This window comes from Anarhichas minor, unplaced genomic scaffold (assembly GCF_050575085.1).
Source record: "Anarhichas minor isolate MPS153535 unplaced genomic scaffold, ASM5057508v1 ptg000011l, whole genome shotgun sequence".
Taxonomy (NCBI): Eukaryota; Metazoa; Chordata; class Actinopteri; order Perciformes; family Anarhichadidae; genus Anarhichas; species Anarhichas minor.
This window is the reverse complement of record NW_027466457.1, coordinates 8,729,205-8,742,702: the sequence shown is the minus strand read 5'-3', so window position 1 is coordinate 8,742,702 and position 13,498 is coordinate 8,729,205. Positions and strand designations below refer to the sequence as shown.

The 13,498-nt window shown below is 41.1% G+C and overlaps 2 protein-coding genes across 2 annotated transcripts; one reads left to right on the top strand and one right to left on the bottom strand.

Moving 5' to 3' along the window:
* Window positions 1-389: 389 nt before the first annotated feature.
* On the top strand, window positions 390-2,651 carry tmem276a (transmembrane protein 276a). The gene is made up of 4 exons (XM_076089931.1): window positions 390-920; window positions 1,326-1,439; window positions 1,551-1,688; window positions 1,838-2,651. Exons 1-4 carry the CDS (start codon window positions 530-532, stop codon window positions 2,083-2,085), a joined length of 891 nt encoding a protein of 296 aa, XP_075946046.1. The 5' UTR covers window positions 390-529; the 3' UTR covers window positions 2,086-2,651.
* Window positions 2,652-6,749: 4,098 nt separating this feature from the next.
* fibina (fin bud initiation factor a) lies at window positions 6,750-7,412 on the bottom strand. Its single transcript, XM_076088726.1, has one exon. The coding sequence runs from the start codon at window positions 7,410-7,412 to the stop codon at window positions 6,750-6,752; it is 663 nt and encodes a 220-aa protein (XP_075944841.1).
* Window positions 7,413-13,498: the final 6,086 nt, after the last annotated feature.

Below are 13,498 nucleotides of genomic sequence, written 5' to 3'. Positions count from 1 at the left end.
AAAAAAACGAGGCCCTCTAAGGGGTTTAACATGGCCTGTTTAACATGGACGGTGTTTCATAAGTGAACGCTTTAGACAACAGCAGCCGAGGTGATACAAAATGTCAAAACCTGAGGGTACTTCCTCTAGTATGACTGTGTCAAACTTCGGCCATTCTTTCAGATCATGAGTTACTGTAACTGCAGGCCTGGGGGCTTGTTGTGCTTTTCAAATAGTTGCTCTGTCTCCATCTACTGGAAAGAAATGTTGGACTGACCAGTATCTAGGCTAGACTGAGTTCAGAGGCAGCGAGGAGACAGCCAAAATAGCTCACCAAGGCCCTTATTTATCCTGCTCCTCGGAATTTGGCTTATTTCGGCGGTGGTTACCACATTTAAGACATGAGCGTCTTAGGGATTTTACCTGCTTTTCAGATTTCCATGTATTGTTGAATTTCCTTCCCACCTCAAACACTGCCAGCAGCAGCCAGCAGCAGAGTCCTGCTGTCCCGTGGAATTATCACGGCACCGAGGCGAGATACGCATGGAACATGGCTGCTATGAGGACTTTAACCGTGGCAGGTCTCTTTTTGGCATTTTGCGCTTTGGGACTGATAGCAGTGGCTATCAGCACTGACAACTGGTACGAGACCGACGCGAGGAGGCACCGAGAACGCTGCAAGAATTATTCAAACAAAAGAAACGACCCCGGCTACATTTACATCTCCAACAACAACCTTCCACTTCGCATGTTGCCAAAGGAGCGACATTTGGAGAAGATGAGCGGCGAAATGCTGCTGCGGGCTAAGCGGCACTTCTTGCCTCCTGCCCCGGCCATGGAGTCCCTCTGCAGTCGGCAATTCAACTCCACCATCACCGGACTGTGGAAAAAGTGCCACCGAGGGGGATTTGACTTGGAGATAGAGGATTTGATCTTTAAAGGTTTGGTTTTCGGGGATCATATTTTGTGCTATAATGCGTTTGTTTTGGACATTTGTGTTGTGTGCGAGGCGCCATCGCGCATACTTTGTGCACGAATGCGCTATCCAAGGTGCTGATGCTGCGCACAGACCCTCAAGGCCTGTACGCAGTATAACGCGGAGTACAGTTACAATTCGACGTGCTGTGTTGTTTTCAGCATAAAAGGGCAAGCTGTAGTAACAGAAGCCTCGATATGCGTACAATAAGCTACACTACAATGGTGTGGGTGGACGGGTGGGTGGTGGTGGAAGGGGGTTGGGTGATATTTTTTTTAGGAAGGGGGTGGCAGCAGAGAGTCTTGTGATATGCTCTTCATCTGATCTCAGTGCTTTTGTGACATCCTCTTTGTGTTGTTTACATCCACAGGATTGGTTCCGCGCTGCACACCAATAAAATACTACTACTCATCATCAGCGTTGCCCAGAAATCTGCCAATCAATCTGACGAAGACAATAAGGCAGGATGAGTGGCACGCGCTCCGTGAGTTCCCAAAACCCCCTTCTATAATCTGATAATCTGATGAATAAATGTAGAGAAACTTGTTCAGCGCCCCGTCTAATAACACTGACACTTCCCTTGTGCGCTTTGCAGACCTCCAGAGGATGACTGCAAGTTTCGTAGGCATGGCCATATCCATCATCCTGTTCGGCTGGATCATAGGCGTGCTGGGCTGCTGCAAGCAGCATGATTTGATGCAGTATGTGGCTGGACTTCTCTTCCTCATGGGAGGTAAGATGTGATATACATAAAGAGCACTACCTCGAATCACCACAGAGGGGCAGTGATGTCTTTGTTAATGAGAGAGTGATGAAATGATGCATCAGAGGAGATGCAAATGGTCTGCTGTCGTGTGACTTGTTTTTCTTCCTCTCTGGCAGGGACATGCTGCATTATCTCCCTCTGCACATGTGTGGCTGGGATCAACTTTGAACTGTCCCGCTATCCTCGCTACATGTTTGGAATACCAGAGGACATCAGTCACGGTTACGGCTGGTCCATGTTTTGTGCTTGGGGTGGACTGGGCCTGACGTTGCTGGCTGGCTTCCTGTGTACACTCGCTCCTTCCCTCTACCCTCCACACACCCCTGCGGTGCACAAGCCCAGGCAGGAGAACGGCTGTGTGTGACAGGCCGCCGCACATTTAACAGACACCTGTCTCCTCCTAAAACAGTGACGAGCCCTGCTGCACAGACAGTTATATCCAGGGACTCAGAGCAGAGAGAGCCTTCACACAGAGAAAGCACAGGACACTGGCTCTCACATGGAAACGAAAGAGAGGTGACATTTGACTGAAGACGATTTCAGTCCCTCTGGTGCTTTTTTTCCTATCCCTCTTTATGAATGAACTGTTCAGTGTTAATTGCTTGCTCTTCAAGAGGAGAATAGTTATACAAATTTTCTTCCTGTAAAATCTGCTAGTATGAGAAGAAAAAAAAGAATCACTGGCAGACAATCAATAGCACAACTTTGAAATATGTATTGAAGATCAAACTATGGATGTGTACTGTCACATTTCAAAGGGCAACTGTGTATCATGTACCCATTCAAAACAAGATATGTACATGTACTTTGTATGTATGCAGATGCATTTGTGTTTATTCAAGGAAAAATATGAAGATTAAGACCACACTGTGTTTGAGGGAAATGTTTTGTCGTTCTTGAGGTCTAACCCCCATCAAAATATTTTTGAAAAATAAAGCAGCCTTGCAGAACAATTTTTTCTTCCTGTGTGACACACTGAACAGACGTCATACAAACATCTTGGTGGTCATCTTTTGTATTGCACACTGAGATCACTGGTATGTAAGCAGAGAGGCATGCTAATGGAGTCACAACTTCAACACCATTATTTTTAAACAGCAGCTCTTTATATTTATGTTTGTGTTACAAGCAGTCTGTGTTATTTAGCCACTTCTGAAAACTTAATGAGACAATGTCAGCGACCAAAACTTGAGTCAGTAGCCAAAGCTGAGTAACACAAATAAAACAATCCAACAATAAGAATAGAACAGAAAAAGTGATGTAATTGTCTGCTGTGCATTACGGTGAAATAACAGCTCCTAAACATAAATTATAAAAATAAGAAATGAAATCCAGATAACTACTGATTAACTTTCTGATCACGTTATTCTGACAACAGCACAAACATATGATTGATTACTATTAGTAATTCGTGTCCATTGACAACATACATACCAGCCACTGTAAACTGTAATTACTTGCCCACAACTTTTATGAGAAATAAACATTTTATGACATCCAAATCCTGGCTTCATTTATGTCTTGAAGTTTCTCTGCTCTTTAGCAACTCCTCTTTACTATTGTGTTTCTCAAATGATTTATTATGCTCATGGAGTTATTGTGCTGCTGCAGCCTTTAAATAAATCCGTGTTGTTGGTTAGAACCACATTGGCCACTGGAGACTGATTTTGTAAGTAATTATACGTTCATGATAGAATGAATATATGATGTGCAGTATTTCATAAACACAAAAAAATAAATCTATGATAAAATGATCTGCACTTTGTGACAAGCTGAAAGATGAACAGTGTTGAAATTAAACCATAATATGAATTGTTTTAGCATAGAGCAGCACTAATCCCCTCTGGCTTACTGCTCATGAACGACTTGTACAAAGTGCACAGCGGGAACAAGTCCTTCTTCACTTAAACAAACGGTGCAGTTCTTCTGTGTCACTAACAACGATGCAACACTGCAAAATAAACCATTACAATGAGCTTTGCTATGCAAATACATGTTACACCAAATACTTCATTTTATTTACATATTACATTTGAAAAATCTAATTTGATTGGATTATTACAGGGTGATATTTTACTTAATGAGGAGAAAGTCCTGCATCTAATTTCTCCACATACTCCCTGCTAGTTTGAATCTAACAGTGCATTCAATTTTATGACCTCAGTCACTGGGTTGAACGTTTCACTCAGCAAAGACCATAATAACTGCAGCTGTCAGATAAAAGTATGAGGTAAAACGTCCAGTGCTTCAAAAGGGAACAGACTGTCTCAACAGCAAGTGGAACATAAGTACATTTTCTCAAGTATTGAACTTGATTACAGTTTTGAGGTACTTGTACTTAACTTGAGTATTTCCATTTCACGCAACTTTGTTCTTCTACTTCACTACATTTTAGAGGCAAATATTACTTTATTAGCGCTTTTCACTTTTTCACATTTATCCAATAACTTTGGTTACAAGTTATTTACTTATTCAGATTAATAGAAAATATAATCAACAAATAAAATATTTTTTATAGATTTTAGCCACCATGCAGTATTTAATGTTACAATTAGCTCCACCTTCATTAGCTGCAACATTAAACGTGATAAACATCCAACATAACATAAAAAAATTGAAATAATATAAATAAATATTATTGTGGAATGGGTCATTCTACAGAATGAGTACTTTTACTTTTGATACTTTGAGTATATTGTCATGCTAATACTTAAGTACTTTTACTTAAGTAACATTTTGAATACAGGACTTTTACTTGTAACAGAATATTTATACACTGTTGTATTACAGCTTTTTACATAAGTAAAAGATCTGAGTACTTCTCTGCCACAGTGTCGGAGTGAATATTAGACTACAGATAGAAAAGTTTAACAAACTAATCTTAACTCAAGGTCAACTTGCTAGCTTTGTCTCCGGCCTTCAACCACATCTCATTGTCCTCATCAGAAAATGGAATTTGCTGAGTGGGAGTTTTCTCAGTTGTCATGGAGTTGGTCCACTGAGAAGCATTTGAAAGCTCCTGATGAAGCTCAGTTAGCAAGTGTTGACCTGCTGAACATTTAACCTGTAAAAGCCTAATGTGGACCTTAAGTTAAAATGATTCTCATTTAAGTGTGAGCAGTGACCAGTTTGTCTTTCTTTCAAACAAGGAGTCTTATAAAAACATGTAGTGGCCGGTGTAGCTGAAGGACGGTAATACCATTAGTATTTGTAGTAAAAGACAGTATCCATTGCAGTAATAATAATGGTAGGACTAGTAGCAGCTGCAGTATTCAAATAGCTCTCATCTTTCTAACAATAACACAATGAGGCATGTGGTTTTGGGGCTTTGTGCTCTGCACAGAGAGGGATCAGCGTGTTCTCAAGTCAGCTCCACTCTACATTCCTGACGTCTTTGTTTGTCCTTCAAATATGTCAGAGAGGAGAATACGTTATTCTAACTGCGTGCTTGACACTCAGGCCTTCCTCCTCCTAAGCATCAGGGACCTGAAACCAATCTGCAGAAAAAATATTTTCTATAGGTGGAATTAATGATTAGAGCCAAAAGAGACAAATTAAGTAAGATGGTAGGATTAGGTGCGAGTTTTCGTGAGCCGCTCCTTTTACTTACACAGTGGACATTTTAACCAAATCCTGTGAACCCTGTTCCGTACCTCATGGAAATTAAGAGCCATACAGACATATAGGGTTTCCATGCACACAGAGCTCCTGCAGCTCTGGGTTTTTTGACGGGGTTGGCCCGCACTGTGCTGAGCTACAGAGAACTGTTTTTAAAAAGGGGGTCCCTCAGGGGAAGCTGGACTGTGAGGAAAACCAGACAGAGGAAATCACACCCAGTTGCGCCCATGCAGCCCATCTGGCTCCCTCACAACTGCACAGACATGATCTCTGTAAAAAGTGGGCACACTAACATTGCGGTTGTTGCAGACTTTAGCTGAAACAAGAGAGTTTTATTAAACGGTTAAAGACAGAAAATACAGACATTTCTACCAAAGGCATTCAAAATGTTAAATTAAAAGGCACTGCAAATTAAAAACGCCCCTGTGTGTGTGACCCTGCAGGGTAGAGATTAATGCCTTCAGGAAGTCAAAACAAATGAGATGTTGTATGTCGACACAGCAGAAGAGCAAGAGAGAATTTATTTCTTTGAGATTTAAACAAGCTGTATATCATGATATAAGTCTATTTTAGTAAAATACCATCATCCAAAATCATACATTTCAAACAAACCACAGATTTTATAGATCATGAAAGACAAAAGAGTAGATAATGACAACAGTGGCCACTTTTAGACGAACATACTTCATACTTGAATAGATGACTTCCAGATGGAAATGGGAGGCAATGACAGACTTCAGACGCCAATTAACCAGTGCGACTTGACAGGATGGTTGAGTCTGCCACTTATAGAGCCAACAACAAAACGTGACGTAACGACACGACTGCCGATTAATCAGAAGTTCAGATTTTAAAAGGTTTTTACGTATGTAAACCTCAAGCTTCAAAGAAGGGAGATGGTTTGTAAAATACACCACTGTATGTATGGCCGTGTGTGTTCCTCAGGACAAATTATTGAAATATGCAGTAAAAAAACATGTGAATTACAACATGAAACACGCCTTATGTGATGAATAATAAGCATTTATTTAATCAGTAATAACCTACAATTTTATAAACAACATAATTTAAACAGACAAAAAAATATATAGCCATAATATTGATTCAGAAGCTGAAAGCTTTTATTTTCACTCTTCAAACTCTTCTTCTTCGGACGTGGCAAAGAGGGCTCCACACAGATATAATTCATGTTTCCTTTTCCCCCCTGACTCAGAGGAATGTCTGGATGTTTGTGTTTGAGCTTTAATGACACATCCAAAGAATGGGGATAGCCGTAGGTCAAGTATATTCAAAGAAAGATATTCATAAGCCACAACTAACTTTCCAGTTGTTTCTTGAACTGGAGGGTCTCACACACACACACACACACACACACACACACACACTCTCTCTCTCTCTCTCAGTAGCCCCCTATGAGCCAACATTAAGATACTCTGTCTTCAGGCGGCTCAGTCTGCTGCCATGACTGCGAATGATGAGAGACAGCAGCTCGTGTTTATCTTTCAGTCCCAGAGAGATGTCTGTAGTTTCCCTCAGAGTTCCCCGGATGTCGCTCACTTGCTTCATCACATGGCCGTTCAGCTCCTCTCTCAGCTCAGTTTCTTGACTTTGTTTAAACTTCACTTCCAGCTCCAGCAGAGATTTCTCCACGCTTGAGAAAGCCTCGCCGATCTGTGAGATCTCCCGCTGGAGGAACTTGCCGTAGCTGTCCTCTCCGTCCAGGTCGTGCGCCACAGTCCGGCCGATGCCTTCCAGCAGCCGCGCCGCGTCCTCCGCCTGCAGCTTGGTGATGATGAAGTCGTCCCTCACAACGGAGTCCCTCTCTTCGGAGGCCCCACATGGATACACATCCGAGAATTTAAACAGCATCTGGCAGTCCTCCAGGTCTTCAGTCTCATCGTAATCCCCGTCCGGGACAAAGAAGTGATGGAAAGTGCCATTGGAGATCTCCGGTTGGAGGGGCCCGGTGTAGACGGCCGAGCACAACGGCAAAGATGTGACTATGATGAGCAGCAGTGGGACGGGATCCATCATGCACCTCCTCTCTCTCTTTCTCTCTCTGACGAACAGCATCTGCACTGGCAGCCGGATCCGGCGCACAGTTTTCATCCCGACTCAAGTTACACAGTCCCCCGTCACATAAAAGGGGCAGACCGCTTGTTTTTAGTCTGGAGGGCCCCCGGTGGCCCCTGCCTACTGCAGTCACACTTTCCAGCAAAAGTCGCAGGCAACAATACAAACTTAGGTTTCTTACAGCCTTATATTATCTATATTTAAACATAAATTCATTATCATTATCATTAACTTACAACCACATGTATAGTTGTTTTTAATGTAGTCCTTATTAAAATATCTGTAAATCATTTTAGCAGTAGTTTGTGCAGATAATCAGGAGCTCAACTGGCATATTACATTACCCGAAACCGTCTTTAAACTTTTGAACAAGTTTATTCTGTTATTTGGTACAAACAAACAAGCCGATTTAGATCTCATATTATGACACTAGAGCCAGGGCTTGTCTTCATAAACAAATTGCAAGTCACGATCTCAGTTTTTCAAGATCACCAAATGCTAACATGACATTTGAACATTTTCTTTACCATTTAAAAATGTTTAACCAAGTTCTTTCAATAAATAAGTATTCAAGGCCTGCCTGAATGCAATCCATCTACGTCACACAGCAGTGAAGTTCATGGCTAGTTTTTGTTACATCATTCTGACTCACTTGTATGTCTGACTACAAAACTGATCACATATTACAATAAATTAATCAAACATCCCTCATATTTAATATTTCAAGAATGTTGCCATTAAATAAACTACAGTTCCAAATAAAAAACAGATCAGTTATTTTAGTTGCTAACAAATTTTGCAAGCCAAAAATAACTACATGCAATAAAAGAACAGACGGCCTGTTGATTCTTCTTTTTAAACAGTACACAGGGATATGAGGAATAGGTTTTCAAAGATCTTTTAACAATATGTATAGTGACAGGGGTGATGCGTTTCTATTCTGTGAGAGTGTAGTTAGAGCTGTGATTATTCACTCAGGTGATTGCATTACTGCACGGAGGGAGAGTCCCCTGGGCTACTTCCTGTCTTGGGTAATTACATCATCACAGGGTGGTCTCAGATACGTCTCTCAGCACGTTTGCAAAACTCACACAAATTGGAAACATATGGAAAGCTGTAAACACAAGACTGGATATGGCTGTTTTTGTCCTCCGTTTGCTCCATCCATTCATGTTTTATAGTCAGTGTTTGGTGCAGCAGGGGGTTGAGTATTTTGTTAGTACACACCATGATAGACACGATATAAAGAAACAAACGTTTTGGCAATCGTGAAACATCTGATTTATTCATATGGAAAATCAAATATGTTTCATTATGTGTTGATGTTCAGGAGTTGCTGCATGTTTCTTCCCTCTAACAATTCTGGATCGAGAGCCGCAGCAGACTCCTCAGACAGCAGCAGAAGGATAAAAGCAGGATTTACCTTGTCAAAAGGGAGGATGAAGGTCGGCAACAGGTTTGCAGCCAGCAGCGAACAAAACCAAGAGACGGTGCAGGCAGAAGTCCAAAACACTTGGTGGGATCAAAGACTCAGAAAACATGAAGCCAGATAAGACAAGAAAGCTGGAACACGATGGCCACAAGGCACAATCTGTCAGGAAACAAGTGCTAAAGGGCAGATTCAGATTAATACTGGGAGCTGATGAGGGAATTGGAGGCAGGTGTTCAGGTTAGACGATGGAGGAAATGGTTAGTTTTCAGAGTGGATATTTTCAGTGTCACAGCAGGTGTAATTAATACCATTAACAATGGCTCTGCTTCTTTTTAGTGTATCTTTGAGAGAGCATACACAGTGGTTGGGCAAAACTAAATGGAGTACAGGCCTTATGATATCATCAATGACAGCGTGTCAAAATATCTGCCACAAAAAGGCCTGTGACAGCAGAGTTTAGTGGAAAGAGGGTGATTAATCAGATCATCATAATAAATAGCTGCTAAATGTTCACCAGTTAGTCACTAACTCTGCCTGCCTGTGGTTTGGTGGTGAGCAGGTAGTGTACAGTTTAACAGTGGGCTTTTTCCACTGAGAACAGCTGCTGCTGTGGCTGGATGTACTGTATATGACGCCAATCAGAGCAGCAAGACTGAACCAAAACAAAAAGCTGCAGATCAGACAACCAAAACAACGAGCTGAGAGATGTATCAAGTGAAAACCTCTGTTGTACTGCTGTTGAATGGAGAATGCAAGCAAAGAGACACCTTGAGGTTTCCCGGCATGCAGCCTTTCTCTGTTTCTTCTTCAGCAACACACCTGAATAAATACAGTGCCTCTCTCAAAATAAACACAGATAGAGTAAACTGACCGGCTCGCCAAAGCAGAGCGGGGAACTGCAACTGCAAAGCTGCCTCAAGCAGATGTAGCAACAGATGTGACAACAAATATAATTTAGCGGAGTTGGGAGAGATGTTGTTGTTGATCCTCGACTGTATAATGTTGTGTCTGTTTGTATGTGTTTGTTTGTATGTGTTTGTGTGTGTACGGAGGCCTGAAGGCTGTAGTTTGGTCAGATGCCTTTCAGATGGTGGTAATGTGTTTCTTCAAAATGCTGATCGGAGGCTGTGGGAGGCTGCAGAGACGAGAAGCTGACTCATAGTCTCACAGTGAACTTTAATGACCCAACTTCATTTCAGACAAGTTTTTAGTCAGTTATTAGCAGTGAAGCAAGGTCTATTCCCGTAGCCCTTCATTAAAACACGGTCCTAATCACCAATCAATTTAAAAAGCACCCAGAGAGCTCAAACTTCTTGTTTTCATTTTGATAAAGTTTTGATATTGTAAGAAAATCTACAGTCAGGCCTGGCTGGTGGTGGAAATATGTTTTGGAGAATATTTGCCGTAAATGCTGTCAGGAAATATTAGGACTGTATGCAAGGGTGAATCTTTAAGAATTTCAAGTGAGTAATATCCCATTTAAATGTATCATGTAGCTCTAGTGCCACTTATCAGCAAAATGCTAATTTTGTAGGATTGCATGGTATGTCTGAGCGCTCTTAAGTTTTGCTGTAACTGCACGATATATTCAAGAGAAGGTGTCAGCTTTGTCAAATGAGCAACTTTGCAGCCAACATTCCTACACAGGAAAACACCATGGAATATCCCCCCCCCCCCAAGTGACGATAAATAATAATATGAGGAGATGCAATGAGAAAAAAGCATTTTATTCTATTTTTTTTCTCTCTCTTCCTACATACATGAACCACAGCTGAATGATGACAAGGCCACACACACACACACACACACACACACACACACACACACACACACACACACACACACACACACCATTGTTTAAAAGCAAGTGGGAGTAATACAAATGGATCCACTGGAAATTAATCCGCCGAAGGTTACAGATGTAAATTCAAAACTGCAAATGAGAGTGGATGTTTTTCACCACGTACCTGTTATTAAATGGAAAAATGTTTATGTGAAATTACTCTCTTTGCTCTCAACTTTGACACCTCCGAGAGACTGTGTGTGTGTTGGACTCTCTCCTGTGGAGAAATGTCAACAGTTAATGTTTTCAATCAGCACATAATCATGCTTAGCCTCTGAATTTGCTCATAAACACTCACTATAAAAACATGCAGAATTGTCTTCAAATGAAGTCAGAATTATATAAAAAAACAGTGTTTATTATGAGGATAGTTCTGTTTGCTCTTCACTTCTCAGGATTCTGTCCCTCAGCCTCCTCACTCTGCTCATCATATTGTTTTGCATTATGTTGTTTTCTCTACTGATAAATTCTTCCTGTGCAAAATGTGCAACCTTTTCCACGTCTGTTGACATAAAGTGTTTTGTTGTCGTTTAACTGATGGTTTCAACTTCCCTGGCTGACCAGCTCATGGGACGTTTCCAGGTTTTTGGGACTGCATATGGTTTTAAGTGGCTTTTCTACCCGAGCCGTCATTTAAATTGAGGATATTGATGACCAAACGAACATCAAAAAGCACCATGGCTGTTAGCATCAGTGTCCTTACATCAGCGACCTCACAGGTGTGTCATTTTCTCCAACACCTGGACTAACAAATATTTGTAAACACAAAACCTGCTTCATTCTATTTACAGAATAATCTGCACTGCAGAGCACAAACATAAACCAGCAGCATACGACCTCAGGTGGATCAACTTGCAGGTGTTTACTCTGAAGCCGCCTGTACTTTACTGGCACTGATTGCATCCGTGGGAGGAGAAATTGTAAGAAAAATAAAATCTTTATGATTTCCGAAGGAACAGATCTACATAAATTAGGCAGATGTTAAATGATTTTCTACAATACTTATTCCAAGATACACTAGCACACACAAACTGTTAAACTATTACTATACAGCGAACAATAATAGCAATGATGGTGTTGATAATTACTATAGTTTCATTACCATGGCTAATTTGTGTAGAAGGATTAATGTGACTCTGCTAAATTGTTTGATTGCAGGTTTTTGCCTTGACCCTCTGTACAGGTTGTCAGTTCCTTTCATCCATCCAGCTCTGCAAAGTCATTTTCGTCAGCTGCCTCTCAGTGCAGGAGGCTTTAATCAGGTCAACTCATCTGTTACTGCTGTTATGCTTCACATCTGAATCCCACCCCTCTTTCACCCAGCTAGACATTTTACCACCGTGCCTGCTGCGCTGTTATCTTCACCAGCTGCTGTGCAAAATGCAAAAAAACTAGACATTTTTATTGCTTGAAATTTCTGAGTTTATGAAAGCTGATTTTTGCGTTGGGCACCATAAATGTCTGCACAAAACGTCAGGACAGTCCATCTAATAGTTGCCGAGATGTTTCAGTCCGAACCAAAGTAGTGGACCGACCAACAGACCTGCAATGCCAGCACTAGAGCCACTCTGCCATTTTCTTTAAACATGTTTTGTCATGAATGTTCTGCTTCTGTAATTCTGTCATTTTTTTGGAAACCGTTTCTTGCACTAAGCTGGATGGTTATTGTGTGGACATCTGTGTTATGACTCCTTTGTCCTCTGCTGGTCATCAATGGCTCGCTGTCTTGTTTACACCTTGGTGCTGTTGGATTTATGGCCACAGTCTCAGCGGGCCCACCGATTACCTTGCCAACCTGCACTATAAATCTACGCTGCGCTATATGAATAACATCAGTCAGCTGGAGGTGCTCCTAGAGACCAAGAACTAATGTCTGCAATATGTACGAGAGGGAGAGTGGTTAACAATACTGATAAATTAAGCTGTGGTTGGAATAATGTCTGGAAAACTGCTCTGTTTAAAATGTAAATAACACTGCTTCTGATTTATTGGTAGACAAACAGCTTGAACTATGGTGCCCTGCAGAAAGCCCCCCGACTGCTGCATTCCTACATTCCTACTTTTACTTAAAGAAACGGTTCGAGTACTTTTTCCACCAGGAAGTGGCAGCTTGTTGTAATATTGCAGATATAAGCTTTTTGTGTTGTTTTTTGCCTTCATTTAATTATTTTTGTTTTTAAGTTCCATCTTTTGCACATACTTTACATACTTCTTTAGCATCCCCTTCATAGTTTTCCAGTATCACACAACAAGTACTTCCCTTAATATGAAATGGCAGCACTACAAGATAGAAATGCAATAGATAGATAGCTTTTTAGGCCAGTATGTTACGTCTGTAGGTTAAAGAGGTGAAACCATCTTGGTGTTGGTATCCAACAGAAAGACAGAACACAGGAAATAATGAAAGTATTAAACATTTATCATCGGAGCTCAAAGTAAACCATTTCATTAATGTTTAGATCTCATGACATGGAACAGAACAGCAGTTAGAAGTGAAAGCTGAGCAGCAGTGGCAGTAGACAGTCATAGTGGGAAAATCCTACATTACTCAAATAGTGGGTTTGTGATAGAAACCCAATCTTTTTAACAATATGTTACATGAACGCTCTTTGGCAAGAAGATTTGTAGTTTGTGATAATAGCGAGGGAAAGAAAGAAAACCCTCTCTGCACTCCTCTGTGCTCCGGTTTGTTCGGTCTGCAGATTTAGTTCAACTTGAATATTCATGAAGACGATATCAGCCAGACCCAGTGGCTGTTTGTCTGTTGTTTATATCATAAGAGTAACACAAATGAGGAGAGCATTTAAAAGA

Coding starts and splice junctions, on each gene's coding strand:
- tmem276a (XM_076089931.1), top strand. CDS start 530: ATGGCTGCTATGAGGACTTTAACCGTGGCAGGTCTCTTTTTGGCATTT. Junction 921..1,325: donor AGAGGATTTGATCTTTAAAG/GTTTGGTTTTCG, acceptor TTACATCCACAG/GATTGGTTCCGCGCTGCACA. Junction 1,689..1,837: donor ACTTCTCTTCCTCATGGGAG/GTAAGATGTGAT, acceptor CCTCTCTGGCAG/GGACATGCTGCATTATCTCC.
- fibina (XM_076088726.1), bottom strand. CDS start 7,412: ATGCTGTTCGTCAGAGAGAGAAAGAGAGAGAGGAGGTGCATGATGGAT.